This window comes from Chrysemys picta, chromosome 16 (assembly GCF_011386835.1).
Source record: "Chrysemys picta bellii isolate R12L10 chromosome 16, ASM1138683v2, whole genome shotgun sequence".
NCBI classification, from domain to species: domain Eukaryota; kingdom Metazoa; phylum Chordata; order Testudines; family Emydidae; genus Chrysemys; species Chrysemys picta.
The window spans coordinates 27279909-27296274 of NC_088806.1; the positions used below are offsets into that span (position 1 = coordinate 27279909).

Below are 16366 nucleotides of genomic sequence, written 5' to 3' on the forward strand. Positions count from 1 at the left end.
AAAAGAAGCCCTTGAGGAATTCCACCATGATTTCAATAATTTCCATCCCACCATCAACCTCAGCCTAGATCAATCCACACAAGCGGTCCATTTCCAGGACACTACTGTGCTAATAAGTGATGGTCACATAAATACCACCCTATACCGGAAACCTACTGACTGCTACACTTACCTGCATGCCTCCAGCTTCCATCCAGGACACACCACACGATCCATTGTCTACAGCCAAGCTCTAAGATATAACCGCATTTGCGCCAATCCCTCAGATAGAGACAAGCACCTACAAGATCTCTATCAAGCATTCTTAAAATTACAATACCCACCTGCTGAAGTGAAAAAACAGATTGACAGAGCCAGACGAGTACCCAGAAGTCACCTCCTACAAGACAGGCCCAACAAAGAAAATAACAGAACACCACTAGCTGTCACCTTCAGCCCCCAACTAAAACCTCTCCAGCGCATCATCAGAGATCTACAACCTATCCTGAAAGATGATCCTTTACTCTCACAGATCTTGGGAGACAGACCTGTCCTCGCTTACAGACAACCCCCCAACCTAAAGCAAATACTCACCAGCAACCACACATCACTGAACAAAAACACTGGCCCACGAACCTATCCTTGTAACAAAGCCCGATGCCAACTCTGTCCACATATCTATTCAAGTGACACCATCATAGGACCTAATCACATCAGCCATACCATCAGGGGCTCGTTCACCTGCACGTCTACCAATGTGATATATGCCATCATGTGCCAGCAATGCCCCTCTGCCATGTACATTGGCCAAACCAGACAGTCTCTCCGCAAAAGAATAAATGGACACAAATCTGACATCAGGAATCATAATGCTCAAAAACCAGTGGGAGAACACTTTAACCTGTCTGGCCATTCAATGACATACCTGCGGGTGGCTATCTTACAACAGAAAAACTTCAAAAACAGACTCCAATGAGAGACTGCTGAGCTGGAATTGATATGCAAACTAGATACAATCAACTCAGGATTGAATAAGGACTGGGAATGGCTGAGCCATTACAAACATTGAATCTATCTCCCCTTGTAAGTATTCTCGCACTTTTATCAAACTGTCTGTACTGGGCTATCTTGATTATCACTTCAAACGTTTTTTTCTCTTACTTAGTTGGCCTCTCAGAATTGGTAAGACAACTCCCACCTGTTCATGCTCTCTGTATATGTGTGTATGTATATCTCCTCAATATATGTTTCACTCTATATGCATCCGAAGAAGTGGGCTGTAGTCCACGAAAGTTTATCTCTAATAAATTAGTTAGTCTCTAAGGTGCCACAAGTACTCCTGTTCTTTTTGCGGATACAGACTAACACGGCTGCTACTCTGAAAGATGAGAGGAGATCACTTAACTCCCAAGGGGTGGCAGGTTCTGCCCCATGCTGGGTTATAGAGCAATGGCTGCTGTGCAATTTTATATTTTAACTAAAAAACATTTTGTTTTGTCATTTTTTGTTCTGAGTTTGAGAAAAGGAAGGAATCAGAAAGTGTCGTATAAGTATCGGATATATTTATGCCTCAAATTCGTAGGGTTTCAGCTGTATCCAGGCCAATTCCAGAACAAAGAACTGAAATTGCATCCACAGAGCCCATAAAGTCGACGATTACTGTCATGATTTGTAATTTTCACTGGGCACCATCTGTGTGCTCAGCACTGTTCAGAATATGCCAGAAAATGTATTCCCTGAACCAAGGTGTATAAAATGTGTAGCCCTGGATAAGATGGCTCAGATATTTAAGTATGAAGTATATTAAGCACGTGTTAATATCTGTGAGTGGAGGCGCTGATGGCAATAGAAGTTTTCCTGGATTAAGAACTAGAAGATTTGACTCTCCAATTTTCTTTCTAGAGGAAGAGCTGCCCAGAGCTCCTGTGCATGTTTATTTTCCTTTCCTGCCTGCAGTGGCCCTGATGTACCTCAGAAGTCTGTTTTTTTCCTCAACTTTAAAATATAGAAATTTCTTGGTGTTTGGTTTTAAATATTCTCCTGTGAGTGTTGTGTTTAAGAGCCTTCTGGAAAGTAACTAGACTTCAAACAGAAGTAAAAGCATGTTGCCAATTCTCATGATTTTGTCACGAGTCTCATGATAATAGTTTTCCTTAAAGCCCCAGCTCCTGGAGTCAAGCGGATATGTGAAGATTTCAGCCTTCATTCTTAAAGAAAAACGAAGTTTCTAGCCCTCGTGGCTGTGGAGCAAGATTCAAAATGTGACTCCAGTGCATCCTAAAGGCTCAAAAAGCAGAAGGCAAATAAAAAGAACACCAAATCTATTAGTTTTACATAATCTCATGATTTTAAAGCCAATATCATGATTTTTGGTGAGCCTGATTCATGATTTTTGAACATTTGGGATTGGCAATACTGTGAAAGTAACTGGAAAGTGTCAGTTTCACTCTTGTTTAAGGTTAGTTTCTAGTCCATTATTTGTAGTGAGGTAACACCCCTAGAGCCTCAGGCAGGTGCAGTATAAACTCATGGGGACTTGCCCTAGTAGGATGTTTCCAATGTTAAATGATCTATTGATGAACAGCAAAAAAGTGATAGAAACTAATCTAGATTTTTCTATAGTTGTTTCAATTGTTGTATTCAAGGGTTAATAATAAAGAATATGCATTACAATTTTAAACCTATCCTGAGTGTCCCTTAAGTGACTTGACACAAGATGTGAAAACATGTTAGTATTAGAGCTGAATGGGTCTAATATTTATTTAATCCTCTTTTTTATATAGGAATTAGATACAGTGCTCCGATCAGCTAATGTCTAAGTTGTTATCGGCAAAAAAAGTAGCGTTTTCAGGTGCCTAAGTAATCCCTGGAATCCCCGATAAAGTCCCCCCCCCCCTCACCAAAATCTGAAATGGCCCCCTGGCAGGTGCATAGGAGAAGTGGGGGTGAGTTTGGGTTCTGCTGTGAGCTGAATCTATATCTTCAGAATTTCAGCATGTGTCAGGGTATGGTCAGGCATTAACACTGTAGCTCCTGTTCATAAAATGTATTTGTCAACATGGTGTCCTCCTGGGACAATCAAAGAATTGCCACACTGTGCTGATCTCAAACTGGAGCGCTCTGGCCAGCCTGTATACTGTGACAGAAGGAATGGGTTTAGGAGAACTTGAGCTTGGGTGACCAGACGTCCCGATTTTATCGGGACTGTCCTGATAGTTGCTTATTTGTCCCGCGTCCTGACCTACCTTCAGTCGGGACGCAAATTGTCCCGATATTTTGCCTCCGCTCCAGGACGGCGCACAGGCTCACCCCCCCCGCCCCACCCCGACTCCGCCCCTTCCTTCCCCCATTGGATCCCTCCTCAAATCCCCGCCCTGGCCCTGCCCCCAGCCCCGCCCCCTCGCTGCCCCATTGGATCCCTCCCCAAATCCCCACCCTGGCCCCGCCTCTTCCCCAAGCACGCCACATTCCTCTTCCTCCCCCTCCCTCCCAGGCTTGCGCTAATCAGCTGTATGGCGGCGCAAGCGCTGGAGGGAGGGGGAGGAGGCAGAGGCTTTGGCCTCGGCGCTGGAGAAGGGGTGGAGGATCTCTAGGTGAGGAGACCTGTGACGGGTTGGATCACAGAAACCCCCCTGGGAGCTGCCACCCGATGTGCAAAGACTACCCCTGCTTCTGTTTTCCCTGCCAGCTCAGGACTCCAGCACCCTGTCTTGCTGAGCCAGACATTCCCGTCTGGCTCCAGACACAGACCCAGGGTCTGAATCACTTGTCCCAAAACTGCAAGTTTACCTGAAAACAGTTCACAGTAGTGTGCTTGTCTTTAGCACTCAGATGCCAGATAAATCCGTTTTACCCTGCATAAAGCTTATGCAGGGCAAACTCATAAATTGTTCACCCTCTATAACACTGATAGAGAGATATGCACAGTTGTTTGCTCCCCCAGGTATTAATACATACTCTGAGTAAATTACTAAATAAAAAGTGATTTTATTAAATACAGACAGTAGGATTTAAGTGGTTCCAAGTAGTAACAGACAGAACAAAGTAAGTCACCAAGCAAAATAAAATAAAATGCGCAAATCTAATGTCTAATCAAACTGAATACAGATAATCTCACCCTCAGAGATGCTTCGGTAAGTTTTTTCTCAGACTGGACACCTTCCAGGCCTGGGCACAATTCTTTCCCCTGGTACAGCTCTTGTTGCAGCTCAGGTGATAGCTAGGGGATTCTTCATGATGGCTCCTCCTCCTTTTGTGTTCTCTTCCACCCCTTTATATATCTTTTGCATAAGGTGGGAACCCTTTGTCTCTCTGGGTTTCTACCCCCCCCCCCCTCACTGGAAAAGCACCAGGTTAAAGATGGATTCCAGTTCAGGTGACATGATCACATGTCACTGCAAGACTTCATTGCCCACTTGCCAGCACACACATATACAGGAAGACTCAAAGGTAAATACAGCTATCTGCAGACAATGGGAGTCATCAAGATTCCAAACCATCCTTAATGGCCCACACTTTACATAATTACAATAGGCCCTCAGAGTTATGTTTTATATTTCTAGTTTTAGATACAAGAGTGGTACATTTCTACAAATAGGATGATCACACTCAGTAGATTATGAGCTTTGTAATGATACCTTACAAGAGACCTTTTGCATGAAGCATATCCCATTTACATTATATTCACTTATATTTTTATAAAACCATATAGACTGCACAACGTCACAAGACCCCGTCCCTGATGCTGGGGTGGGTCCTGGCCTGGGGGGCTGCGGCAAGGTCCCACTTTCTTCAGCGGGGTGTAGCCCAGTGGTGTGAAGGTCGCTACGGCTCCACACTCCCGGGCCCGTGGGGAGCTGGAGCCCGCTGGGGAAGGGGCTGCCCCACGCTGGGCACCCACGGCCCGGCCGGTCTCCGCGCAGGGACCTGGCAGGGGCCCTCCCTGTGTTCGTGCCCATCTCCGCGGCGTCGGGGTGTCAGTCCTCGGGCTATGGTCGGGGGTTATTGAGAGTCCTGGGGCCACCCCGGGCTCGGAGCGCATTTACATTTGTGTGTGGCCGGTGACAGCCTAGGCGCTTCCCGCTTATTCGTGCTGCAGCGCAGCCGGGGAGCGCCGAGCAGCGATCCCTGCAGGCCTGCGGCAGGGACCTGGGCCCCGCTGTAGATGGCCACGTCCCTGGTGCCAGCAGTGCCTTTCCTCCCGAAGGCTGTGGGGGCACCGGGGGTGCCCAGTGCGGCCACCCTTCTCATGTGCAGTAGCATTGTCTTGGGAATGGGTGGGGGAGGGGAGAGAGTCTCAGCCGACGCCCTTGATGAAGGAGCCGCCAGCAGGGCCCGGGTGTTATTCCCCCTCGTAGCGTGGCGCGCTGGGCGGCTGCCCGCAATACAGTGCCCTGGCCCTCGGGGGAGGGGAGGCTGTTCGTGCAGCCTTGAGGCCGCCCAAGCTCTTCATTCGGGGAGGGGGAGGCTTGCGCGCCCTCTCGACTAAATTACTTAAAATCCCTGCCCTTTACAGTGGAAACGGAGCGGAGGCAAGCTGGTGCCGGGGGCGGGGGGAGGGGGCGGGAGCTGGTGTGGCTTTTTTTTTTTTTGCTCTGCCCCCGGCTTTTTTTTTCCCCTCCCCCCCTGTGTCCCGATATTTCACCTCTGTGATCTGGTCACCCTAACTTGAGCATATGGCCAGGGTGGAGATAAATAAATAAAAGAAATAGGAAGACCTTGTTTGAAAGGAGAAGGCATGAGTATCGGCCCCACAGGAAGTGGAGATTTGTAGTACTGGATGAATCCGGCCAAAGCTTTAAGAGCTCATTAGCTGGGATTTATTGTCAGCACCTGATGGGATTCAGGGGTGGGTGGCTGAAATATTTAAAGCTAGCTGGGGGATTTATTCCAGTGGGAATTATGTGGTTAAAACTCCCAATTGGCTTTGAAAATCTCATCTGGCATGTCTTGTATCGGAAGACTGATCCATTAGGACTCTGAACATGGAGAGGGCTAATGCACAAACCTGTTTGGTGCCTGTCCTGAAGTGCTGACTGTGTCAATCCTGGGTCTCTGGGCTGATGGACACGCTTTCTCCTTTCCAGGTTCCAGCTATAGCATTATTCGGATTCCTCCGCAGAACTCAAACCGCGATGACATGTTGCAGGGAGCAAAAGTTTTGTGCTCCATCGCTCCAGCTGAGAAGATGAAACCCTCCTACTATCACAGCTTCGGTGAGGTGCCTCCCATCCTCTACTAGGCCTTCTGCATGCAGACCCAGCACAGCCTACAAGCTACAACTTGCCATACCAGGTTCTAGTACCAGAGGCAGGTTGTTCACTGACCCGTGCTCCCAGAAGTTCTCGTCACCTCATTTGCCTTTTGGAGCAAAACGTTTTGATTTCCCCCTTCTGTCCATTCAGGAATGAGTGAGAACTACGTGGTCTTCATTGAGCAGCCCATCAAGATTAATCTGTGTCGGGTCATCACATCCAAGTTCCTTGGGAAGCCCATTGCTGATGGGATAAACTGGGAGCCGCAGTACAAAACCCGCTTCCACGTGGTGAATAAGCACACAGGAGAGGTAAATCTTCTGCCATTCCAGCAGTTATGCAGGCCTAGATTTCTCCTGTTCAGTCAATCTTAGAGCCCACAGGAAATGCCCCTGGCTTTTGGCAGCAGCAACCTGGGCTGTATGGGTCAGTCCAGGAACTATTGCAGTATTGGCTTGAAAACCAGGGAATGGTTAGGCCTCCTGGATGAGGAGTTATTCGGTGCTGGAGCAGAGGCAAATGCAAGAAATCTCTCTGCTGCCCCTTAAAAGAACATAGAACAACAAGCAGTTAGGGGCTCCTGGGAAGCAGTCCCAGAGCTGCAGATACAAGGGCTGAGATGTACCTGCCAAGTGACATGGGGATCTGGGTGTAGGGTGAGGAGTGTGAGTTCCCCAGGAGGCCCAATGTGGGTGTCGTGGCCACTGCCCCTACTTCTCTGGGGGGTGAGAAGGGTTCCCTTCCACTGCCCCTCCAGGTGGGGAGTGGTGCGTGGTCCGAGGGGCCCTTGACATGGTGTGCTTTGGTGCGAAAAGAGTGATTGGAGAAAGGGAAAATGGGACTCTTCAGGGCCCAGGGTGGGGCTGAGATTGCTGGAGGTGGGAAACGAAGCTGTCTTTTGTCTCACTGCAGCTGCTTCCGGGGCAGTTTTACAGCAAGCCATTTGCGACTTTCCATCAAATCAACGCCTTTGAAGATCAGGGCTGTGTGGTCCTTGACCTCTGCTGCCAGGATGATGGAGGGAGCCTGCATATTTACCAGCTCCAAAACCTGCGCAAAGCTGGGGAGGGTCTGGATCAGGTAAAGCCCCTGCCTCTGTGTCTGTTGTATGGGACCTTATCGTGGGCAAAATGAGAATGTTTCGTTATTTTAGAAGCTGTAAACTTGTATCTAAGTAACAATGACATTAATCCAAGGAAGGGTGTGGGAGGAAGGGCCAGGGGAATGGCCAGGAGGAAGGAATAGGAAGTGCTGGGCGGGAGGGAGAGGCAGAGTGGATGAGACAGAGGACAGACAGGGAGTCAGGAGACCAAGCTTCTATTCCTGGCTCTGCCACTGACCTGCTGAGTGAACTTGGCACTACCCCTCTCTGTGCAGGTTTCCCCTCCCATTCTTTGTGTGTCTTATCTATTTAGACTGTGAGCTCTCCCAGGAAGGACTGTTTCTCACTATGTCTGTACACTATGCCTGGCACAATGGGGCCCTGATCTCGGCGTGGGGCCTCTAGGTGCTATGCTAGTACAAATAATCAGAGAGCAGGGAGCCTTGGAATGGGGGAAAGGGCTAGAGCTCAACAGGTGTTTGCCCCACCCTGGGGACTGAGCTCACCAGCCTGTTCAGCTCTCTCTCTCTCCCTGTAACTTCCTGTCTTCCTAACAGATCTATAACTCGACAGCCAGAGCTTTCCCCCGCCGCTTTGTTCTACCACTGAATGTGGATTCAAGTGTGCCCGTGGGGCAGAACCTCAGCCCGTTGTCCTACACGTCAGCGAGTGCTGTGAAAGAGGTGGATGGGACGGTATGTCTTAAAGGCATAAATAACTACACTGAAGGTTGTGTGCGCCTGTATTGTCTTGTGCGGTGATCTTTTTAGTTCTTGCCACCTAAGCGGAGTCAGGCTTGGTCTGTACTTGGATGGAAGTCAGTACAAAGCCCTGGCACTGTGTTGCTGGAGATGCCATCTTTTAGATGAGATGTAAAGCCAAGATCCTGACCACACATGGTCACTAAAGCCCCTGTGGCACTTTTGGCATGAGTTGGGGTGTTAGCCCTGGTGTAACTGGCCAAATTCTGTCTTTTGATCCCAAAATTCACCCTGCATTTTCAGTTGGATACAAAATTGCTCTTCGCCTCCATCCCTAAACTGTTGTGTAGTGCTGCAGTGGGTGGTTAATCAGTTCCCGTGTTCCACCCAGAAGCAGAAGGACTGACTCAGGGCTGTGTAGAGCTGTGTGGACACATTAGCACTGTTGGGAGGCCCGGGTTTGCAGTGTAGTGTGGATGCTCAAGCACAGACTTGGACACAGCAATTTTGCAAGCCCAGGTCCCGCAGGCAGTGTAGTGTAGACATAGCCCCAGAGGTAGAGTCATCTCAGTGGTGGAGGAGCAATCCCTGGATCAGCTTGTCAAGTGCTTTAGGATCCTGCAAACTGAAAGGTGCTGTTCAGTACACTGGAGTGCTGATGCTGTTATGGAGACTTTCCCCCTTCGCTCAGCCTTATGGGCCCTTTTGAAACCCCAGAATGCTGTAAGTCTCTTCCTTGGGTGAAGTGGATAAGGGAGCCAGCATGGTTCTGAGATGGGCTGGCTAGAGGTGTCCAGGGAACAAAGCCAAACATTTCATCTTCCCTGTAGTAGTTGGGTAGCATGTGGATGAGACCAGTTTGGCGTTGAAGCGCCTGTCCCAGGTCAGGGCTCAGTAACAGCCCTGTGCTCTGTTGCTTGCCCTAGGTCTGGTGCATGCATGAAAATCTCCATTCCGAGGACCTGGAGGAGGTCGGGGGCCTGGAGTTCCCCCAGATTAATTACTCACGGTGCAACGGTAGGAAGTACCGCTTCTTCTATGGCTGCGGCTTTCGGCACCTGGTGGGGGATTCGCTGATCAAGATGGATACTGAAACCAAGAAAATGAAGGTGAGACAAAGTAGGATGATTTTCTTTAAGACCCTGGAGTTGTCCCCATTCAATGACTCAGCCTGTGAACTGGCTGTTGTGGGTTTTCTGTCATCCTGCAGCCCAGGCAGCTCTGTCACCCATCAGAACTGGGATTGGGCCCACACTTCCATTGTCTGCCCTGCTCTGTCTGAATGTGACACCCTAACATAAGAAGCAGACATCTCTTTGGGTCTCTGGACAGACCAGGGCAAGGGAAGGGGGCTTGGGTATGGAGACAGGATCAAGATGATCTTAAAGGGTGTGCCACCACATTATCACAATGAACACAGCATGGGAAACGTGTGCACTAAAAGATTGTTGTTGGGTTCAGTGTGCAGGCGCTGAGTGGTGCTGGTGGCCTGTGGTATACAGGAGGTCAGACTAGCTGATCTGGTGGGCCTCTCTGGCCTTAAACTCTATGACTCTAAAAATACAGTGAAACCCATAATGTGGAGGTTTCGCTTCCAGGGCACCTGGCATTCAGGCTTTTGGGGTCTGGGGCAATGAACATAAAGTTGGGGTATTCTGCCCTACCAATGTGCAGCATGTGACTAGGCAGAGCTTATACTGTCCCTCAGTGGGACAGATTTTAATCTCTAGGCCTGTGATGTAGGACCTTAAGTGGCATAATGGGGCTGTGACAGCCACATGGGTTTCCCTGCTTTGGTGGGTTTAAACCCCAGACCTGAATTTCCTTTTCAACACTAATAGGCTAAGGGACCAAAGGGAGTTGGGTTTGTCTGAAATAAGTCCTCAATTGGATTTAATTCAATGCAAGTTTGTGTGTGGACTCTTATTTTAGAATAAACTTACCCTGTTTTGATTTAGCTTTAATTGGAATGAATTACCTTAGGCTAAATCACAACAGGGGTGTGTTTAGGGTGAAATAAGAATGTCCTCCCACAGAGGCATCGAAATAATGAAAGATATGAATTAAACCCAACGTAGTTATTCTTTGCAAGTATGGCAAGTTTCTATAGACTAGGACTATGTCTACACTACAGAGCCTATGCTAGTGTAGACGCAGTGTATGCTGACAGGAGAAGGAGCTCTGCCGATGTAAAAACACCAGCTCCCCAAACGATGTTAGCTGCGTCGACAGAAGTATTCTTCTCTCAACTACACTGGGGTTTTTGTCTACATTGCTGGGTTGCTACTTGTGGTTTTTCACATCTCTGACTGACATATATACAAATTTTAAATATAGGCTAAGGCCTTATGCGTCCAACTCCTATTGGCAGTCGCTGACAGCTGGGACCTTAACTCCTCCTCCAGGCCTCTCTGAAAATCCCAGCGCACCTTTCGGTGTCTCCCTTTTTATGTAAGATTTCCCCAAGCTTTAAAAACACGAGCAAGTTCTTTATTGAACACTACAGGGATAGTCAAGACTTCTCCCTGAAAATTTGCTCCCTCTCCAAATTGTCATAATCTGGCTGGGAAAAGCCTCTGGAAGCTCTAAATATCACAGGTTTTTGAAAAGGCTCTCTTTGTGCAGGAAGAAACCCGTGTTGGACTCAGTCCGATCTGGCTTTGCAACAACGGTTCATTAACTAATTATTTGTATTACTGTAGTGTCCAGAGGCCCCACTGAGACCGGGACCCTGTTGTGCTAAGCACTGTACACACATGCACCCTTTCTCTCTCTCTCGGAGAGAGTCCCAGCCCTGATGAATAGACAAGACAGAAAAAGGGAGGGGGGATGAACAAGAGGTGAAGAGACTTGTTTGAGGTCATAAAGCAAGTCTGTGGCAGAGCTGGAAAGAGATCAGTGCCCTACCCACCAGAGCACTAACCACTAACGTTTAAGCTGTAATGACTTCATGATTTTTTAGTACACTCAAGTACATCTCATACTTTCCTTACTGTTTTTGACAGCTTTCAGAAAAGGAAAGGTGATTTCTCTACTAATTCATGCTTTTTTATTTCGCAAACATTTTCTCCCTTTTATGTTATTGCTGAGAAATCAAAACAGATGAGTTAATTTCAGTTACCCTCCCTGTACTGCATGGATTGGCAATGTCTTAATGGTTGTAGCAAATTTTACAGGACCTAGAAAAACGTGGTGCAGGCTTGGGCTTGCTTCTGAATTTATAAAGAATTCCTATTTTAAAAGCAAACATCAGGTTAGAAACTAGAATCCAGAAGATCCTCCTGCAGATCATAACATTTTCCATGTTAGGAGTGGCTGGGTGGTTTGTGTTAGAAGCAGCCGGGTAGAGGAGACCTGGGATAGAGGAAACCTGTGTTCTATTGCTGGCTCTACCATTGACCTGGTGTGTGACCCTGGGCAAGTCAGTTCATCACAGTTTCCACCCTGCGCCCAGCCTGCCTTTGATGCAGGGCCTGTTTCTCACTGTGTTTGTACAATGCCTCATACAATGGGGCATTGATCTCAGCTGGGAACTTGAGGTGCTACTGGAACAGAAATCATGAATAACAATGTTCATGTTTTTGAAAACTCTCACAATCCTTTAGTGTTCAGTAAATGACCCTTTTCTGTTTTTAGGGTAAGTAGTGACACTGTGCATATGAAAGATTGGAGGGAATGTATCGGTTTTGGTCCTCTCTTTAATGCTACTCTTCTCTTTATCTACCAGTGGGAAAATGTCTGTCTCAGTCCTACTCTTGATTTATCTAGCTCCAGTAGGTGTGGGAAGAATGGGAAATGCTTGACTTCTTGTTCACCTTGGATGATGGCCAGATGGGGACACTCAGGGCTGCTTTATTGTTATGCTGCAATTTAAAAACAAAGCAAAATCCATTTGTGAATGAAGCATCTCACTGTGCCCAGAGCTGGTCTACTCCCCCTTTGTTCCCTTCCGCATTCCCCCCACTTGACGCATCTTGTCTTAATTTAGACCCAATCTTGTAGGAAGCTCCAGGGCCGCCCCGAAGATTCAGGGGACCTGGGGCAAAGCAATTTTGGGGGCCCCTTCCATAAAAAAAAGTTGCAATACTATAGAATACTATATTCTTGTGGGGGCCCCTGTGGGGCCTGGAGCAAATTGCCCCACTTCCCTCCCCCCTCGCCCCCGGGCGGCCCTGGGAAGCTCTGTGCAGGCAGCTCCAGTAAGTCAGTGGGGTTCATCATAGGCATAGGGATCTGCCTGAATGGAGTTTTACTGACTTCAGTAGGTCCAGCTGTATGGAGCTAGTTGCAGGATCAGGGACTTAGACTGTAAATTCTTCAGGGCACAAGGTGTCTCTGCCTTTCTGGACAATACAAATGGGCCTTGATCCTGACTCGGGTCTCTGGATATCAGCAGTACCTAAATCATAATAAAGTGCATCTCTTCTGTCTTTTTTTTTTTTTTTTTTTTTTGCCTGCTAGATTTGGCAAGAGGATGGATTCTATCCTTCAGAGCCCGTGTTTGTTCCAGTGCCTAAAGCCACTGCAGAAGACAGTGGGGTCATTCTGTCTGTAGTGGTCACACCCTTGCAGGTAACTCATTCTGACAGTCTCACACGTAGCAAGAAACTGTTGTGTTTATATGGATTTTAAATCATGGAATTGGATTTGGTGCCCTCTAGAGGGCAGTCCCAACACTTCATTCCCATGCTCATCTGCTTTCCAATCCTTGTACTGCTGAGTTTATTTGCAGTCACTACATCCTCTGCAATTGTCAATCGCATCAGAGCATCAGATTCCTAATAGCAGCCTAGTTTCCAGGGTCAAAGCTGCTTTGAGGGTATGTCTGGCTAGCACTGGTTCTAGCTCACTTTCTTGGGTACTGGTTTGGGCAGTCTCGCTGTGCAGACAGACTCTTCCTTGTGGAGTAGGAGATCTGTTGGGGATGGGAAGGCAGAGTGGAACCCAGCACTGCCATTCCTCTTGCTGTCTTTCATTCTGTAGAACCAAAACACTTTCCTGCTTGTCCTGGATGCAGAGACCTTCAGCGAACTGGGCCGCGCAGAAGTCCCAGTGCAAATGCCTTATGGATTCCATGGCGTCTTTGTCCCACGTTAATGGAGAAGCCTGCTACCTCATACTAGAAGCTCCTGGCCTCTTGGAGCTCAGGGCTAGGTGAAGCCCAATGCGAATCCCTGCTTTTCCTTTCCTTTCGCTCTTGCATTGTGCCTTTGGTGAAGCAACTGCCTCTGAGCCCCCAAACCTGTTCTCTGTGCTGCTGCAGTACTATTACTATGTAGTGAATAGGTCTGAAGCTAGTACTGCGCAAGGCGATAGCACCTTCTCCAGAAGAGCCCGTTGCCTTGGCTCACTCCACTGTCCTGCTCTGCCGGTCTGCTATAACCCCCATGCTGCCATGAACTGGGCAGGCAAGGGAGGCAGCAGGTACCAAGAGAGCCCACTTCTTCCCAACAGCAATGTGCTCTGAGCGGGAGAGGCCAGTCAGCAGCTCTGCTCAGAGTGGTGGCTTTGGTTTTAGTGCACAAAGCGAAAGGCGAGACGGGACCAACGGAAGGAGGGAAAATTGCCTCTTCCGAGTCCCAAGTGTGCCACTGCTTCTTCAGGAAACTGTCTCAACTCATCCAGGAAGAGCAGAGAGGGTGCTGCCCCACGTGGCAGCTGGAAAAGGTCAGTTCCGGTCTGTCTGTGCGCTGTGCACTAACAGCCTGTGCAAATATCACTACCCAAAGAAAAAGGATGACACCTTCCTCCGTGTTGTCATTGAAACCCTGCATATGTTAAACCATGCCATTGCCATGCACCCCTAGTGAAACCAGTGTGGGTCAAACACCCCTCTATTTTGTCCCTGCCACGCTCCCTAGTGAAACCAGCATGGGGCAAACACACCCTGATATATGCCCACAGCAAAACTAGTGTGAATCAAACATGCCCCTCACACCTTCCCGTCCTGTCCCCCAGTGAAACCAGCAAGAATCAAATATGTCCCCACACCACATCCTGTCGTGAAATCAGCGTGGGTCAAACACATCCCTGTCATGCCCCCGACAATCCACAGTGAAACCAGCAGGTGTCAAACAGAGCTATTTTTATTTTTCTGCTTAGGGACACTTAGAGGGCATTGCATCAATTGACCTTCCTTCGGTCAAATATAACTCTCATTCATTCATCTTTCAGATGGGCAAGTCTCTTATGCTCAGATGCTTTAGTTGTGGTGGGATGGGTGAAGAGGGAGCGGGTTGGTTGGTTGGTTGGTTGTGGAGGCCACATACAGCAGCTTATCTGTCTGGCTCTACTAATAAAAGACTGCTCACAGTGATTGGTACCTGGGGAACGAGCTCCACTTCTTGCTCAGGAACTTCTCGAGTCATACATTTTAAAGGCCAGAAGGAACCATTATGATAATCTCTTCTGAGCTCCTCCATAACATAGAGGGCCCCACCCAGACATTTCTGCGGTTGTTCATGCTGATGCAGGTGCAAGGGGCAGAAATCCAGTTCTCTGGGCATGCATTGCTTCAGAAATACTACACTACCCCCCTTCCCTGAATAAAGAGCCCAGCCTCCGCCCCTGGACTTTGGCGGCTGGCGCTCACTACACACAAGGTAGCCTGCTCTGCTTTGTACCTAGCTCCAAAGCAGCATGGAGGCCAAATAAAGAAACAGATACCCGAATTAGCACAGCAATTCAGATGCAAGTCTCCCAAAATAACAAGCTCTATCCTGAGGCTGATCCTGCTACTCATCTCCCCCCATGCCCCAGAGAAAGCCAAGGATGAGAAATGAGCTTGAAACTAGGGTTGTGGCAAAGCCAGGGGAGAGTATTCCATAGGCAAGGCCCACACTCTAATCCAGCCCTTTCCAAATGAAACCAGGCCTTAGCTTGGGCCTTCAGAGCCATCTCAACTACTGCAAATAGCACCCACAAATGAATGGGCCACACGGATGGAATAAGTGTAGGGGCCTCCAGGACAAGGGAAAGCAGCTGTGACTGGAGGAAGCTGATATCGCCCACCTCCTTGTGCCAGAGGTGCTTAGAGCAGGGACAGGCCATGTCAATCCAGCCCCTTTGCCCAGAGCTAACAATGAATCCAACAGGTAACACTAAATGGTGAGGAAACACAGACGCCAGGGAGGGCAGAGAAATCCAAAGGCTCTAGTGGCGGGAAATGAAATAAGATTCAATTTAGGCTAACACATTTGTGGACAAGTAACGCAACCCCCAGGTGCTTCATGGGAAGGAGAAATCTGCGAACAAGGATACTGAAACAGTCCAAGATGTGTCTGTATGTGGGTGGGGGGAAGATGCTTGCAGCATGCGAAGCAAGCAGCTAATGACATGAGTTTGGTCTCTTGCAGATGTCTCCCCTGGCAGTAAGATTCTGAATGGGGGTTGGGAGGAGAGTGGCCCTCTTTACAAGGCACTGCTGTCGTCACACCTGAAATATATCCCGTTCAGTTCTGGCCATCCCATTACCAGAAAGGTAGCTGTAAAGTGGGAGAGAGCTAAGGGAACAGCAATGAAAATGGTTGAGAGGCCAGAGAGGTTGACTATAAGGAAAGAGCTCAATCAATAGAGCAGGGCTAAGTACTAACTGCAGGGGGACATAGCCTTCTACTGCTCCTAGCAGGGAGGGAGGGTGAGGAATTAGTTTAGACCAGAGATACATGGGGGAATAACTAGGAGCAATAGATGAAATAAAGCAAAGGAAAACTGAGTCCTGTCACCATTTCCCTTGGGAGCTTTTCCTGGTGCAAAACCCTAGTGGCTGAGAAATGAGACTGGACAAAACACTAGCAAAGGGCCGCTATGAGATATTAGGAATTTTCCCATCTCTCATCTTCCTTTGTTCAAGTGTTAGGTCATACAGAGGAGATTGGATCCAGACCCATAGTTGTAACAAAGTCTGGTTCAACATACAGTGAGAGTCAAGCTTCTCACAGGGATAAAACCTATCCCCTAGAGAAGAAGGCAGGTGATTGAAACATTTTATTAAAGCTAATGTTAAAAAAATTATATAATACATAGGTTGAGAAAAGAGTGTCTACATCTGGGTATAGTGCGTACATTATCCACAAATACAAAGTTTGTTTTTAAAGTCATATGATAGTACATAATCAGCAATAACGTACATTTAGGTGAATAGATTTAACAATACAGTTTAGATATTAGAATCCGAATACTTGGGTACATCACTCATGAGGAATTGTACAGAGATTTTATTGTGGAAAGTAAAATATAACAAATGGAGATTGTCCCTCAGTAATTGAGAATTAAGTAGGTTGTCCATTTAGAAAATACAATCCATGAGGAAAGTATTTCAGTTACTTTCC

The 16366-nt window shown here is 47.9% G+C and overlaps 1 protein-coding gene across 3 annotated transcripts in view; it reads left to right on the forward strand.

The window, feature by feature from the left end:
• The window catches only part of BCO2 (beta-carotene oxygenase 2), a 97163-nt gene extending 82805 nt beyond the window's left edge, over window positions 1–14358 (forward strand). For all 3 annotated transcript variants that reach the window (XM_024109050.3, XM_008172335.4, XM_065570424.1), the window contains 7 exons: window positions 6066–6194; window positions 6384–6544; window positions 7146–7313; window positions 7893–8030; window positions 8963–9145; window positions 12498–12608; window positions 13020–14358. In XM_024109050.3, coding sequence (XP_023964818.1) covers window positions 6066–6194; window positions 6384–6544; window positions 7146–7313; window positions 7893–8030; window positions 8963–9145; window positions 12498–12608; window positions 13020–13133 — 1004 coding nt within the window. In that variant the 3' untranslated portion in view covers window positions 13134–14358. The remainder of the gene's footprint in view (window positions 1–6065; window positions 6195–6383; window positions 6545–7145; window positions 7314–7892; window positions 8031–8962; window positions 9146–12497; window positions 12609–13019) is intronic.
• Window positions 14359–16366: the final 2008 nt, after the last annotated feature.